Below are 14,161 nucleotides of genomic sequence, written 5' to 3'. Positions count from 1 at the left end.
GCTTAACAAGCACACCCTGCTCCAAACCTCACACCCTCTGCCCAGCCCACACCTCCCTGCCTAGAAACCACTGGCCCAAGCAAAGGTGAAGCCAGGGTGCTCAGGAACCAGCACATCACCAGCAGGGCCAGGGGTGGGAGTGCAGTGACTTCTCCAGCCCCATTCCCAGCTCTGCAGGCACCACACTCCTGTCCCTGATGGCCAGCAGGGAGATGCACACTGGGGCACCCATCCCTAGGACAGCACCTACCCCACATCAGCTGGAAAAGCAACAGAAACACCACAGTCTTAATTCTAGCATTGCTTGGACTGTCAAAGATGACTTTTAAAGGCTAAATCCAGCACATTCAAGCTCTTCTCAGCTTTTTGATGACACACTCCCCATCTCCTTCCCCAACACACCACTGCTGCATGTTTAAATGAATGACAGACCAATTAGTGGGGAAAAGTTGTACATGTGTATTTGTGTGTGGGAGGGTATTTAAGCTAATATATTCCAGCACTGATAGCTTTATCCTCTTTGCAGTCTCTGAGAATGAACTGGCCTCCATCTGTACAGAAGATTAGTAGAATTACTAATCACTAATTATGACTCAGAGGTTTTAAGAGCAATGCAGACTGTACAAGGGGTGGCCTGATTTTCAGAAAATGAGAGGACAAAGATAGCACAGTGTTATTTTAAGCACATGGACAGTCCATCCAAGATCACAAAGTGCTGCAATGACAACGCCACCAAAAGGGGTGACAGAGAGACAAACACTCAGAAGGACAAAAATGAAGCTCAGAAAAAGTAGCACGTGCCTGAAACACTTTTAATTTACTTTTTAAATTTACCTTTTCATACAGTTTGTGTCCAGGCAGAGTAAGCTGGCCAGCCTCTGCAAAGGCCAGGATGGAGATTTATCCAGGCAAGCTCACACAGTGACACCTTTGTACAGGACTTTGTGCCCCTGAGAAGCTGTGCCAGCAACATTCGAAATCCAACGTATTTTGTGAGCTGCGTCACATCGAGGAGGAAAAATATTTATACAGGCCCAAATGGTTTGTGAATAGAAGGCACTGTTTGAAACTGGCACCATGACATGCCAAAGGAAATGAGATGAGGTTCACAGTCTGGTTGTGAAGTTTGTCAGTGAGGAAAGAGGGAGAAGCTATTAAAAAAAAATCAAAATCATATTTTTGTTTGAATAAACTCTCTCAAACAGAAAACACTATAGCATGAGCTCAGCTGGAAATGTATCTGGCAGAGAGCTCTGGAAAGCTGCTGTTGGAAGTGTGCAGAGCCAAGTTTAACTCTAAGCTGTCAGGAGGCAGTGCCCAGGGCTGGGGCTGTTCTCAGCCCTCCTGAAGGCTCCCCCAAAGTCCCAGCAATGGGGACACATCCACACACCAGGTTTGGACATGATGGGAGTTTCAGCAGAGCCAAAGCTCTGCAGGTGACATATCAGCATCACTGCATTAGATCAGATCCCTTCAAAAAGAAAAACAGCTGGATGAAAGCAGCCAGAGCAAAGCTTTTCCAGGGTAACTGGTAATCCCCAGTGCACAAGTTTAAACCTTTGAAAGAACACAGACACATATTCAGTGCCCTCTAAAAAGGTTTTCAAGCTCCCTTTGAAAGCCCTGACCTGCAAGAACACCTGAGATGCTTCTGCTGAGCATCACTCCTGGGGTCTGCCTGGTGGGGAACAAAGTTCTGCCCTGACAATGCAACCCCAGCTTTGTCCCTCACCACTCCAGCACTGCTTTTCATCACTGTGAAAAGAGAAGGAAAAAAAGGCATCTCAATTTGTTGTCAGCATTTTTCATAATGAAAAGCTGAGGTGTGGTAGCAGAGGAAGCATGGTGCTCACTATCCAAACCAACTACGTTAGCACTGGAGGAAACAGAAGCCAGCAGCTTCCTCTCCTGCTCTCCACCCCAGGTACCATGGGCCAGACACACCAACAAAGCTGATTCATTGTGCTTCATCAGCAGCATTTGTTCACTTCATACAGAGGAAATGACCTTTCAGAGGTTAAAAAGCACTTTGTCCAACAGACCCATACGAAAAGTTTATACTTTAATGCCATAATTTATCAGCTAATTACAGTGCAATTGGTAATTTCAGTTACTCCTAAACTGCCTAATCACAGAGATGCTGCCATCCAGCAGATTAACCACAACATGCCATTGTATTCTGCAGGGAGTTTTCCCAATTTCTATATCACTTTGTCTGGAGCAGACTGACACACATTTAACCCTGACCCTAAACCATTTGCTTGACCAGTTTTTAATTTATAAGAGTTAGCTGCACCATTAAATAAAACTTTGATGCCATGTCTCATTCCTGCTTAACCATACTGAGGAATCACTGTGTTGTGGGATGTACTGGTGGCAACTGGCATTGATATCTCAGAGGAAAACTTTGTGTCAATACCCCAGTGAAAACCAGGCCAGTGCTAATATAGGTAACTAAACACAGGATAAATGTTGACTCCAGAAGTTTTTGGCTTCGCAGCTGCTTATTAACCTCATTTATATAAAAATTTCACTTTGTTTCACTGCTCTATAATTAAATCTAAGACAGGTGGCCTATAAAACCAGGATGTGGAGGGTCCTGCAGAAAGCTTTCTTTGGGAATAGTATCAGGACACCTAGAAATGCCATGTTGTCCCATCTCAGGCATCAGGAGGGGCTCTGGGAACACCCCCCAAAGCCACAGCACTATGTGCCAGAGCTCCACAACAAAATACAGCCCTCACTCCTTTCTCTGGTAGGAAATGGGAACCCTTGAGTGAAGGCTTCTATGCTGAATTCTCATCCAGGAATTGTCCCAAGCCCTAAGAGCCCAAATAATTCATACTGACTTGCTGCTGTTAGAAAAAAAGACCTGTGCCAGCTTTTCTATCAGTTGTCTCTGCAAATCTGTTATTTCTAGTTCAGGCTTTAAATGCTCCCTGCCATGGACAAGACAATGTTCCCTGGCATACAACCCAGGGGCTCAGAAAATCAACTCACAGGGCACAGCCCTTCCCCTGGGGAGGGTTCAGGGGTTATTTCAGAGTGTGACAGGACACCCCAGCAGTGCTTGGCTCACAACCTCCTCCAGAGGAATGGGCTCTGGGCAAGTGGGACATTTCTTTTGGTAGGTGGGACAGATGATGGGGAGCATCCTGGAGCAAGGATCAGCTTGGGAAGTGCCTGGGCTGGAGCTGTGCCAGTGACCTGGTGACACAACAGGTAAAACCTTGGAAAAGGTTTCCCACATACACGTGCCAGAAACACAGAGGCTAAGGAGAAGGTGACTGACCAAGGCTGGTTTGTGCTTGTTGGGTGGGTTTTAGTTGTGCTTAAAGCTGCTAAGGCAGGTAAGGGCTTTATGCTGGCAGAGAGGATTGAGGCTGCCCTGCCCCGTGACCACCTCCACACCTGCCACACCAGGTGGGGACCTGCTCAGACACACAGGGGTGTTTGTGGCTTCTCCCTGCTGCCTCTCAGGCTCAGCTCTCCCACCAGGCTACCAAGCATTTTGTGTTTTAAAAAGACTAAAAATCCCCCTCACCACCACAGCAACACATGTAGGAGGATTCCTTCACCCCAAAGAGATGGAATCCTACTTGCTCTCCTTTCTCCACAAAAATGTACTGATGGTTAAATAGAGACTTACTGGCAGCATCTAACTCATATGAAGATAGCCACTGGCCCACAAAGTGTGATCCCCAAATACTGATCAAAGGAAACTGAGCCTTCCAGGGCTGATCAGCAGTCCATGTCACCTCACATGTCCCTTGCATGCAGCTCAGGGAAGTTCTGCCTGGTGTCCTGATCTGACACATCATGCACAGTCCAGGGAGCCCTCAGAGAGGGGAAAAGCCTATGTTTAGCCAAAAGAACCTCTATATGAAACCCATGATACTTTTCTCATCTGGAATATGAATGCAAAGGAGCTACAGAAATATGAGTGTTCTCCATGAAACCAAGGTGGGAAATGTTAAGCACCTGTCCAGAAGTCCATTATAATAAGAACACAGGGCAAAAAGGTGTTTTCACGTGGCTGCAATAACTACCAGAGTACTGGGGAAAAATCTGAGAGGACAAATAGCATCCCTGGCAGTGACACCTTTCTTACAAAGAAAGGAAGAACAGAGGAAAACAATTTGCTCAAGGCAATACAGGATGATCTGTAGTAATGATGGGACAAAAAAAATCTCAAACCCAAGATTAGAGTCCTGTCCCACAGACACTACAACATCCACTTCTCAGAGGAACAGCCCATGGAGTGCTCTGCACTGCTTGTGCTGCTCCTGAGCCTGAGGTGAGGAAATGTAACCCAGGGTGGCTCATGCAAGGAACACCCAGCCACTGTCTCTAGCTGGTTCCATAGCTTGAAGTGCTTAAAAAAGTAAGAAAACCTGTGTTATTCAGGCTGTTGCAGGGCTCTGGTATCTGAGAAGTTGGGTGACATTTAACACTGTGTGCTCAGTCCTGCACTCACTGGACTCAGCCAGAGGTTTGAGCAGCTGAGAGCCAAGACTTCAGCCCAACAAGGAAGAGCTGCAGGGCATTCTTTCAGCCATCTCACTTTAATACATCCCAAATTACCACCAGCAAATTCCTGATGTTTAAATGTGAGAGCTGCCTTGCTCCTGCCAGGTTTCACCTCCCAAGGAAGACTCTCAGAGCAACAGGTCCCTGCAGGTCCCCAGCAGGACAAGCTGTGGGCAGAGGGAAAGGGGCACTCCCTGTCCACTTCCCTGGCTCAGGGTCTGCCTGGAAGGATGAGAGAAGGACCAATCTTCTCTTTTCACCCATTTTCACATCCACACTTTCAGACACAGGCACATGTCAGTGATGCTTTTCATAAAGAAAAGACAAGACAAAGCAACCACTAGGACCCAGTAAGTTTGGGCAGAGATACAGCTACTCTTTGTTTTGAAAAAAATCTCCTTTCACCTCAAGCCAGCCATCAGAGTTTGGCAGCTGAACAGGCTGAATACAGCTGTTGTCAGAGTTGGTCCTCACCAAGCCTTTATTCCAGCCCTGGAAGGATGGGGTTTACCTCCAAGGGCATGCAATGGAGGGGGAAGGCAGCCTGAGCTGCATGCTCTTTATGTGAATGGACCCTTAAAACAACACCCACATGGCACAGGTGTAGCTGGATTTTACTCAGAGAGGAGGAAGAGTCAGGACTGCATGTCACCACATTCCTACAGGTCAGTAGAGGTGGGAAAGGAAGAGCAATGATGCCTTTACTCCTGCAATCCCTAACTAGTCATGATCCATGTACAGATCCATGTCCATGGTTACACCTGTGCCAGACACACCACACAGTGTTTCCATACATCATCTGCCCAAGATACATCCTGCCCTGTAAAGCTGCTCTCCCACTCCTGAGCCTGCCCTAAAGCTCAACACCAACAGATCACTTTAGGATTAAACAGGCACAGATGTCCTGTTAGCACGACTTTCCCGTGGAAGGTGCATCCTGGTGGCTCTGGAGAGCTGTTTGCTACGAGCTGTGTCATTCTCTGTATTGCAACACAACAGGGAGAGGGGAGAAGTTGCTTTGAAATATTCACCCTGATGTAGCAAACACACAGAGTGAGGCTGAGAGCAGGCACGCAGCACAAGTTCACATGCAAGACAGAAATACAGACACATAGAAATAAATAAAAACAAAAACAGATTGGAAAAAGAGTGGCACCACCCTCACTGCAACTAAATACCACAATAACTGCAAGTACAGGGCTGTGTTTCCTGCCTGCACGAAGGGGAGCCCCCCAGTTCCCCTTCCAGGACTCGCTGCACCCTCCCGAGCAGCAATCCATCCCCTGCCATGCAAAGGGCTCTCACGTTACAAACTGCCGCTATTCAGTGACACAAACAGCAGAAAAAGCCTCAGCCAGTCTGTCCCATGGGAGCGTCGTGCTCCGAGTGCACGGGCAGAGAGGGGCTCTGCCCCAGATCCCGAGGGCAAGGATGCTGACAGCAGCAAGAGGGGCTCCCAGCAGGTGCTGTAAGGGGGGCAGCCAGCTGCCAAAACACCTGTAGATTGACTGACTGATAAAACAACTGGCACAGAAAACCTCTCCCCCAAACCCTGAATTCAGGCACTTTGAAAGCAATGCCGGGATCAGCTCAGAGCCAGGATCCCCTGAGCACCTTCCCTCGATGCTCCTCACCCGTCCCAGCCACCTCGCCGGGGATGCGCCGGAGGAACCAGCCCGCAGGGACAGCACTAACACAGCCAGGTGCCGGCATGGTGCTCCGGGAAAAAGCCGGGACGATGAGGCGGGGTTGTCCTATGTTCCATTTACCTGGTAGACATCGCGGAGGCCGCACCAGGCTCGCAGCGCCTGCCGGCACGCCCGCAGCCGCGCCGCGTACCACCGCCGCAGCGCTGCCACCGTCACGGTCCAGACGAAGCGGCTGCCGCTGAACAGCACATCCTCCACCCCGCACATGAACACCGAGCCCATGGCACTGCTCCGCTCCAACGCAGCCCCCGGCCCCGCCGGCTGCTCCCGCTCAGGCGCCTGGCATGGGAGAGGCTGCCCGGCTTTATTCGGCACAGAGCCGGGGTCAAGCCTTCAAACAAACTCCTCTTTCACGGCGCTTCCTGGGCAGATTCCCAGGCATGCCCCGGCTCCTGACGCCCAGCCAGCGGCTGCAGTAGCTCAGCCCTACCAGCAGCTCACACAGCAGCCTTGTCCTTAGCAGCTTATATAAAGCTCTGTTAAGCTCCAGTAGCTAGCACTATGTTTTCTAATTAAATTTTAACCCTTTTGCCATACGCCCTGACAACAAGCCCATTTAGATGCTGCGGGAGCAGAGGAAGGCGCTCGCCGGCGTTGAGCGCTGCCGCACTCGAGTGAGCTGGGCAGGCGCTCCGCACACGAATCCGCGCTGCCTGCCTCCAACACCTCATTATCCGCTATACAGGGAACAAAGCTGTCATCGTTTTCTCCCGGCTGAGCCCGTGCTCAAATTATACAGTAGGATTTCTACTGAAAAAGGCACTTCTGGGAACCAGCGACTGGAGGAAAGCGGGGGCAAGGAGGGGTGTGGAAAACAGTCCTATCAGTCCTGCAGAAATAGAATAGCCTGAAAGATACCTTAAAGTTCATATTGCTCCAAACCCCCGGCTATGGGCAGGAGCACCTTCCACTAGAGCAGGTTACTCAGAGCCCCATCCAGCCTGGCTTTGAACACAACTTGTGCCAGTGCCTCACAGTAAAAGAGATGCACTAACTTCTCTTCCAGCTCATACCAACAAACACCAACAGCACAGAGCCATCCTTCTGTTCAGCACTTCCCCTTGTTTGTTGCATCATAAGGGTAAAACACCCCAAACGTGCTGAAGAGATGATTTGCTCCACTCTTAAACTAACTCCATTAACACAGCACTTGCTGCATGAGAAAAACAAAGCTGGGCATTGTAGCCGAGCTCTTCACAACAGCCCACAGCAAATAAACACTGCAATAATAACCCACAAGAGACTCCAGCCTTGCCTCGAGCCAGTTTGAAATTAAACAGCACCCTGCCCTTCTGGGGCTTACAGTGTTAAAGCTCCCAAGCTGAACCTTCCATTTGAGTGCTTTTCCTTATTACAAGCTAAAGGAGGGTGGAAGACAAAGAATGATTAATCTTTTTTAAAAAAACCCCTTAGAGGATTTGACACTTTCTAAGCTTTTTGGGACAGAAGCTTTGGGGAGCCCAACACACAACCATCAGCACCTTGTTGAAGAAACTATGCAAGGAGCAGAATTTTGGCTAAAATTATCAGCAAGGCTGATGTGTAAGAGTAAAGTCTCGTGCAGTTCAACGAGTGAAAAGGGGCAGGAGCAGTTTGCACACAGGCTGGGTGGGAGAGCTAAATCCCACGGCATTTCTGGCATTGATTCCCATCAAATGGTCCCCACGGGAGGAAGACACCTGTGTGCCCACAGCACAGTGAAGTGTTCACAAACCCCACCTCATTCCTTATTAATCAACCTGCTCCGTGCTGCAGGAGCTCGGACAGAGCCGCTGTGGCAGCTGGTGATGTCATTCTGCAGACAGATGACTGCCTGCCTGTTTGAGACAGACTTTGGACCTCTGTCTCCAAGATCACCCTCTTCCCTTTCATGCATAACAGAGTGAAAGCAGCCCTGGTCCTCTTGGTGCTGGTATCCCTTGGCTGTGCTGTTGCCAGGGAGTTTTGCTCCCTCCAAGTCTTGCTTTCACACATGGAAAACAACACCCATATTTCATATGGATAAGAAGCTGCTACAAAGTGAGCTGAAGCAGAGGAGGATATGGCTTCTTGTAACAAGAGACAAACAAGATTTGGGCTCTACATGGAAATCCAGCATCCCCATTCCCACTCAAAGGGTTTTGTCATCCCCCCTGGAATTACATAGAGCCTGTAGCCACAAAACAAATCTTCCTCCTCCTTCTCCAGTGTTGTCCACCACTGTGTTTAGAGGACTTTGACAGCGATCCACAGGTACTAAATAGAAAAGGTTTCCCTCTTCCACTGGGAGGGAATGGTGACAAATATCCACAGGGTTATTCCAAGAACCTAAGCCAGTACCAGTGCCAGGCTTGGCAGCAGGGAATTGCCATTCCATCACAGAACACTGCTTTGGAGAAGAATCAGCCAGGAAATCTCCATTCACTACGGTCAAGTCATATCCAAATTTAAACATAGAGATAAAAAAAAAAAAAATCCAGTTTTCAAGTGCCATTTCTAAAAGAAAAGAAAAGGACCCTTGTAGCTAAAGAAAAAGTGCAGGGAACAGCCCTGTCCTGTGCCAGGAAAATCCAACCAACCCACTAGGAAAAGTTTATGTGGTTTTGTGCTGTGCCTGCTGCCCTCAGTGCCTTTTTGTTTTGCCTTTTTTCCCCCTATTGCCTAACTTGATTGAAAAATAAGGATGATGATTTTCTCCTGTAACAGAGCAGATTTGTGCTAAGTTTTTTCAGTTTTGGGTTTGTTTGCGTGTTTGGTTTTTTTTCAATTGCTCATGATCCATGGTATCTTTACACTTAGCTCACATGTTCTGCACAGTTACTCTTTATGCTTCACAAGCTCCTGAGCAATGGCCTCAGATGCTCCATCTCAGAAGGCAGAGCCACAGGACTCAGGTGCTCCCTCCCCACCCTTATTCAGGGCACATGGACTTCAACTCCAATTTCATGAATAGAAACTTCACCCATTTTTTCATCCCGTTGGCAGATGGAGTAGGTGATGAAACAAGTAAGAATTAAGTCCCATCAGCTTCTCAGCTGACCCAAGTACAGGAATGCACTGTCCCTTGAACCTGGATAAACACACACAGAAGAAAAAAGTAAAGGAAGTTTGTGATGCAAAAAGCAGCTAAATGCAATTTAGGATAATTTTGGTGGAGTTATATGTAGCTGATGAATTATCCATTCACAGTCTTAGTCTTTTATTGACTTCCACTCTAAGAACCTAATTGCAAGTGGGTTAGTTTGAAATACCTAAATAATAACCCAGGCTCCTTAGAGTCAGAACAGAGAACAAAACTCAGCAGGATAAATACCCAGGTGGTTTCCAAAGGCTGTACCATCCAGATTCCTATTCTGTGAGGAGAAGGAGGGGGAGAGAGAGCTCTCAGAAAGCGTCTTTGTAGATGTGTGTCCCACTGTCAGGGGAGCACAAGAGACAGCTCCTGCAGATCTGTTTGATGTACAGTCATATGAACAACACAGCACTCATTGCTGATAAGGAATAAGCCTACACAACAGTGATCTAAGGAGAATGTCACTTTAAAAGGCAATAGAAAACTTGATGTGTGGCAGACATGCTTCTCCTCACATTATTGACTGCAGATCCAGAATAATGAGTAATAAAAAGAACAAAGGTTTGCTACCAACATAATAGGAAAAGATGATCCCAAGTGGATTCTCAGGCTTCCTTGCATGTTATCTTCTATGCCAAAATTAATGGAATGAACTTAGCTGAATTGCTGCTCCTCTTTTCAAAGTTGCTCATATGAAGTTCACATGAATAAAGAATTCATCTGCCTGTGAGGCCAGAGGACAAGAGCATCAATCTGCTTTTAAATCTACAATGCAGTATTGCTCCTAGATAGGACTTTTGATTAGGCATACAGGAAAGGACACACACAAAATCCCTGGTGACAGCTAATGAAATTAAAGCTTTGATCATTTTCAGTCTCTGAACCTTCCACAAAAAAGGTGAATTATTGTGCAGATGCATAAAATGCTGAATTCTCCAGGCTCACAGGTATCTGTCCTGACCAGAGCTTTAAACCATGCTCTAATCCATAATTAGCACTCATATTGATTTCACCTGATTGCAGCCAATATTTGTAGCATTCATTGTAGAGCGAGCAGTAAAGTTCAGGGAAAACAAAAAAAAAAAAAAAAAAAACCCACAGAGAGCCCTCACAAAGTTGTGAGAGACAATTCTGTTTCATGACACACACCACATTGATATCTGCTGTTACCTCAACTCCAGGGGCTCCATCCCTCAGGCCCTGACCCCCTGGTGGGCTCAGGGCAATGAGAAGCAGCACTGAGATCCTTGCTAGGACCCAAAAACCTCATTGTCCTCTGAATTCCCACCAGGAACCATCTGCAGTCCCACCTCAGCTGCCTCACCCAGAGGTGTTTCTTCTTTCTGTACAAATCTGTGCAGATCTGCATGAAAATCTTGCCATTTTGCTCAAGTTAGAAGCCAACAGCACACAATTACACTGCCTTTAAAAATAAACCTAAGAACTGCTCCAAGGTGCTGTTTTGTAGGAGGTTTCATGAGCACGAACAACAGGATTACTTGGGAATTAGGACTTTCAGACAATGCTGAAGGCTGCATGCCCCCTGCAACTTTATTTTTTAAATTCCTGTCATGAACCAAGCCTGTCAAGCTGTGAGCATTAATGCAATTAACCCCAAATAAAGATGAAGTGACTTTTCAAAAATCGGTTTTGCTACACTCTGGCCCTTAATTACCAACTTAAATATAAAGTGAAAAGCAGACATTGGGCACCCTCTCTTTGATGTTCTAACCTCTCAGTACATAAGATGCTTAAGCAGCAGCACCAGTGCACAGGATAAATCTGTAATCCAACCTGCCCTGATCGAGAGCTTTTGACACAAGGTTCAACTTCTGGTAAAAGTGTTTGCAAACCAATTTGGTTCCTTGAAATTATCAAAAAGAATTAATCATAATGTGCCTCTAACTAACCCACTTAATCTTTGTATTAGCAGAAATCTGGGGACCTCTCAGAAATTAAGTCTACACTTCCACAAAGATTTATTTACTGTCATTTACATTATCAAACTTCAATTTAGAAAGAATGAAAGGGCTGTGCTACTCTCCTTTAAGGCTAACAGCAGAATCCAGTGTAGCTATTTATTTATCAGGTTCTACACCAGGAATTTCAACTCCCAGCTTTTGCCCACTGAGCTGCACCTATGTCAAGTGTCTGATGTAGCTGAAAGCCACAACTACACCCAAAATGATCCACAGCTCCAGAGGGAGGCTGATACCTAATGCTCTCCTCTCTGGATGAGGCACAGCCTCTGATAAGCTTATTTAGCAGCAGTCTTACATATTTCTAAATGATGTGCTGATGTTTTTCCTCCTCTCACAGAGCCTGGGTTGTATTATATTGCTCCACACTAATAATATAAACAACACTGTGACAAACACATTTTTAAAGATGAACAGCCACTGTGCCAGAAACACAAATTTCCTGCAGTCTGGATCCCGTAGTAAACTAATTAGCACTTCACATCAGAAATGAAGTGCTACAGTCTTTTAACTTCATAAATGATTAAGAAGCTGCTGTCTGATTCCTCAAACAGCAAATTTCATACCTGCCATACCCAGAACTACAAAATCAGGTCAGGTTCAAAACAAGCAGCAGATGCTCCAGTTTCACAAGTCAGGGTTTATCATCTTGCACTACCACCTTAACACCATCAGAACAACATCACCCAGTTTGCAGAGCACAACCCCAGTTCCTCCAGGACCCTATAGCCAGTGCAGCAGGGCTGTAATTTGGCACAGCCACTGGCTTCAGTGGAACCTCACATGCCCAGACAATCAGGTGGGGATGTTCAGGGAGCCTACGTGACATCTGGCAGCAGGGAGCAGACTTCTAATGCAGGTCACTATTAACATATACCTGCACACAAATTGTATTCAGATTTTTGTAAACATGTAAACAGCCTCAAAGTCAGTTTGCACTGAAAAGATACCTAGCAGGGAGAAACACCAGCCCAGACTTGTGGGGAAAGAAGGATGAGAAAATGGGAGAAAAGAGTTTGATCTCCAGCTAAAAGAGGATTTGTGTCTATCACACACAGAGCCTGTGAATGCTTTCCAAATACATATTTATGTCCTTCCTCAGCCACATGGGTGATGACCAGCAGAGCAGGTGGGGACTGGCAGGAAGGCTAACATCTACCCAGCCACTGTCTGGGTAGCCCTGCCCAGGGACACAGCAGGTCAGGATGTGGCACTGCCTTACTGCTCCAGGATGGGGCAGGACTCTGGAAAACCACCCTCTTTTCTCTGCTTCATGGGAAGGGCTTCCTTCTCTAGGAAAGCTCCTTCAGGAGGGGAGAGTCCTTGACATGGGAAATCACCCTGCACTTGGTGCTGCTCCCAAGTCACATCTGGAGGAAAGGAGAGATCAAACAGCACAGGGTGGAAACAAAGAGCATCCTCAGAGACTGGCATCACCACCACCCTCCCAGAGAGGGCTTCACCTAGAGCCTCCCTGGGACTGAGCTGCCAGAGGAAATGATTCACAGCCCCTGTGAGACTCCAGCTCAGGGCTGTCCTTCTGGGAAGCATCCTCAGGAAGTGATGGCACAGGGGGAGAGACTGTGGCTGCCCTTGGAAGCTGAGGCAGGAAAAGCAATTTCTCTCCAAGCTGCTGATTGCACCTCAGTGCTTCCTAACTGGGTCCCAGCCCTGCAGCAGGTCATTCTCAGTCCCATGCAGGCTGTGCCCTGCCTCCCACCCCAACAGCAGCCCTCAGAGATGGTCCCCAAGCCTGGCAGGGGACAAGGAGCCTCCAAAGAGGGATTGAGACCCTGAAGAGCAAGGGACAAGCAGCTGTCACATCCCATGAAAATAAATCATAGAAAGAGACAAACACCCTCTACATCTCCAATCTCAGTGGTCCTGTACCTCTAACTCCCTCAATCTGGCAGGGGAGAGCAATAAAGTGCACTAAATACTTTCAGCATCCTAGTTTTTGAGGTAAAACTGTAACACAGAGTAACTGACACCCCATGCTGACAAAATTTCTACCTCCTGTGCCCACTTATTCAGGTGAGTCAGTAGAGTGCCTTCAGTCCCACCCAGCCCTGCTGCAGCAGATTCCTGCAGCAATGCCCAGCCCCGCTCTGTGGCTGCACACTCCTGTCCATCGCCTCACTGGAGCCATGAGATGCTCCAGGCTCTTATCAGAGAAGTGGCTTCAAAGGAGGAACAAAGGGCTGCAGGCAGGTGACACATCCAGCCCCACTGGTTTGTCCCACACTCCCTGGCAGCAGGAGGGTTCCCTGCCCAGCTCTGGTCACTCAGGTGGACACTGTGCTCCCCAGCAGGTGCCACACCTGCTCAGCTTCCCTCAGGCACCACGATGGATGCTGCCACTGCCCTGCTAATGCCCCAGACAAAAATGGGCCAGCGTCTCCTTCATTTTGAGCCATCAAGGAGTATTAAAGGGAGCCTGGAGAAGCCAGGTAATTATTTCTGGATGAAGTATTTCACAGTAGATAGAAGTACGTGAGGAGCGTGAAAAGCCACGGCTGCCCCAGCTTTATGATTATTTTATGGCCTCATTAATCTGTGGCAAATGGGGCAGAATTACTACATAACCCAAATACTGGGCAGAGATCTACAGCCCTGTAAGAGGAAGCATAAATGAGATAGTAAAGTTTCAGCATTTTGCATGATATATATGGACACAAAGACAAAAATAAGAACCCAAACCTACCAGTTTCCTGACAACAATCTTTTAAAGAGTGAGAATAAGCGATAGCCAGCTCTTATAATTATATCCTCAGTGCATTCATTCTCTCAGGATGAGTAACTCAGGATGCTGTAGCCTCCAGAAAAATCATGACTCAGAGCAATGCTCTGCCCTTGATTAGACTTCGTGGGTCATGCCTAGCCCAGGGAAG

General features: G+C 47.4%; 1 protein-coding gene across 1 annotated transcript in view; it reads right to left on the bottom strand.

Annotated features, from left to right (window-relative positions):
* Positions 1–6,851, bottom strand: part of FRMD4B (FERM domain containing 4B) — a 76,949-nt gene extending 70,098 nt beyond the window's left edge. The window contains exon 1 of the mRNA XM_056501662.1: positions 6,300–6,851. Within this exon, the coding sequence (XP_056357637.1) occupies positions 6,300–6,461 (162 nt within the window). The 5' untranslated portion in view covers positions 6,462–6,851. The remainder of the gene's footprint in view (positions 1–6,299) is intronic.
* Positions 6,852–14,161: the final 7,310 nt, after the last annotated feature.

The sequence above is a fragment of the Oenanthe melanoleuca genome, chromosome 12 (assembly GCF_029582105.1).
Source record: "Oenanthe melanoleuca isolate GR-GAL-2019-014 chromosome 12, OMel1.0, whole genome shotgun sequence".
In the NCBI taxonomy this organism is placed as follows: Eukaryota; Metazoa; Chordata; class Aves; order Passeriformes; family Muscicapidae; genus Oenanthe; species Oenanthe melanoleuca.
Note: the sequence above shows the minus strand (reverse complement) of the source record. Positions and strands in the feature narration are given on the sequence as shown.